At 46.4% G+C, this 1,054-nt stretch overlaps 1 protein-coding gene across 1 annotated transcript; it reads left to right on the top strand.

Moving 5' to 3' along the window:
* Nucleotides 1–587: 587 nt before the first annotated feature.
* On the top strand, nucleotides 588–1,046 carry LOC120877690 (olfactory receptor 9A4-like; the record flags this gene model as incomplete). Its single annotated transcript, XM_040260043.1, has 1 exon — nucleotides 588–1,046. A coding segment is annotated over exon 1 (459 nt), but the record flags the coding sequence as incomplete, so codon positions are not given.
* Nucleotides 1,047–1,054: the final 8 nt, after the last annotated feature.

Below are 1,054 nucleotides of genomic sequence, written 5' to 3'. Positions count from 1 at the left end.
CCAGGCTCAAAGAGTTTCCATTTGGAGCACTAATGGGAATAGGGAAATTTTTAAATCTGGAGAAACCAGATAATGCTCTTAGACCCCCTTGCCTTTCTTTTGCTGACCCCAAGGTGGGTCTCTGTAGTACCAATCAGGATGAAGTATAGGGTAAATTTCAGTCCTTTGAACATCTTAAATGCTACTATGTCATCTGCCACAATGAGCCGAAGAGAAAAGAACAGCCCCCAGATCCAAGGGGCTGACACAGCATCAAAACTGGCTTCTTTTAAGCCTTAACCTTTGTTTCCTATGAGAAAGCACATCTAGTTGGGGGAAAAAAGCCAAGGGAGGTTTTGTTCACAGCATAGAGATGATGGTATCTTCATCCATTCTAGGCAGTGAGCTTTTAGTTGGATGTGAGGTGACAACATTAGGGTTTGACTTGGGACAGAGCATCCTAGTAGGGACCCCTCATCTGGTCACCAGACTGGAAATAGCTCCTCATCCTAATCTGTGCTCCTTCTCTCTTAAAAGAAGGACCAAGTAGAGCAGCGTTTCTTTTCTTTTGATCTCTAGGTTTCCCAAGGAGCGGAAACAAGGACTGAATGATGAGCAATCACTCAAGTGTCACTGAATTCTGCCTTTTAGGGTTCTCAGGGTCTCAAGAACTACACCACGTTCTTTTTGCTGTATTCTTTCTCTTCTACTCAGTGACAATACTCGGCAACATGGTCATCATTGTGATTGTCTGTGTCGATAAACGTCTGCAGTCCCCCATGTATTTCTTCCTCGGTCATCTCTCTGCCTTGGAGATCATGATCACATCCCTTATCGTCCCTGCGATGCTCTCGGGGTTGCTGCTCCCTGGGATGCAGACAATATCTCTGGCTGCATGTGTTGCCCAACTCTTCCTGTACCTTGCTCTGGGAACCACAGAGTTCGCATTGGTGGGAGCGATGGCTGTGGACCGTTACGTGGCTGTCTGTAACCCCTTGAGGTACAATACCATTATGAACAGCCAAACTTGCATCTCGGTGGTGATTGGGTCATGGGTGTTTGGGTTCCTTTCCGA

The sequence above is a fragment of the Oryx dammah genome, unplaced genomic scaffold (assembly GCF_014754425.2).
Source record: "Oryx dammah isolate SB20612 unplaced genomic scaffold, SCBI_Odam_1.1 HiC_scaffold_18, whole genome shotgun sequence".
In the NCBI taxonomy this organism is placed as follows: Eukaryota; Metazoa; Chordata; class Mammalia; order Artiodactyla; family Bovidae; genus Oryx; species Oryx dammah.
This window is presented reverse-complemented; position numbering and strand designations above follow the sequence as displayed.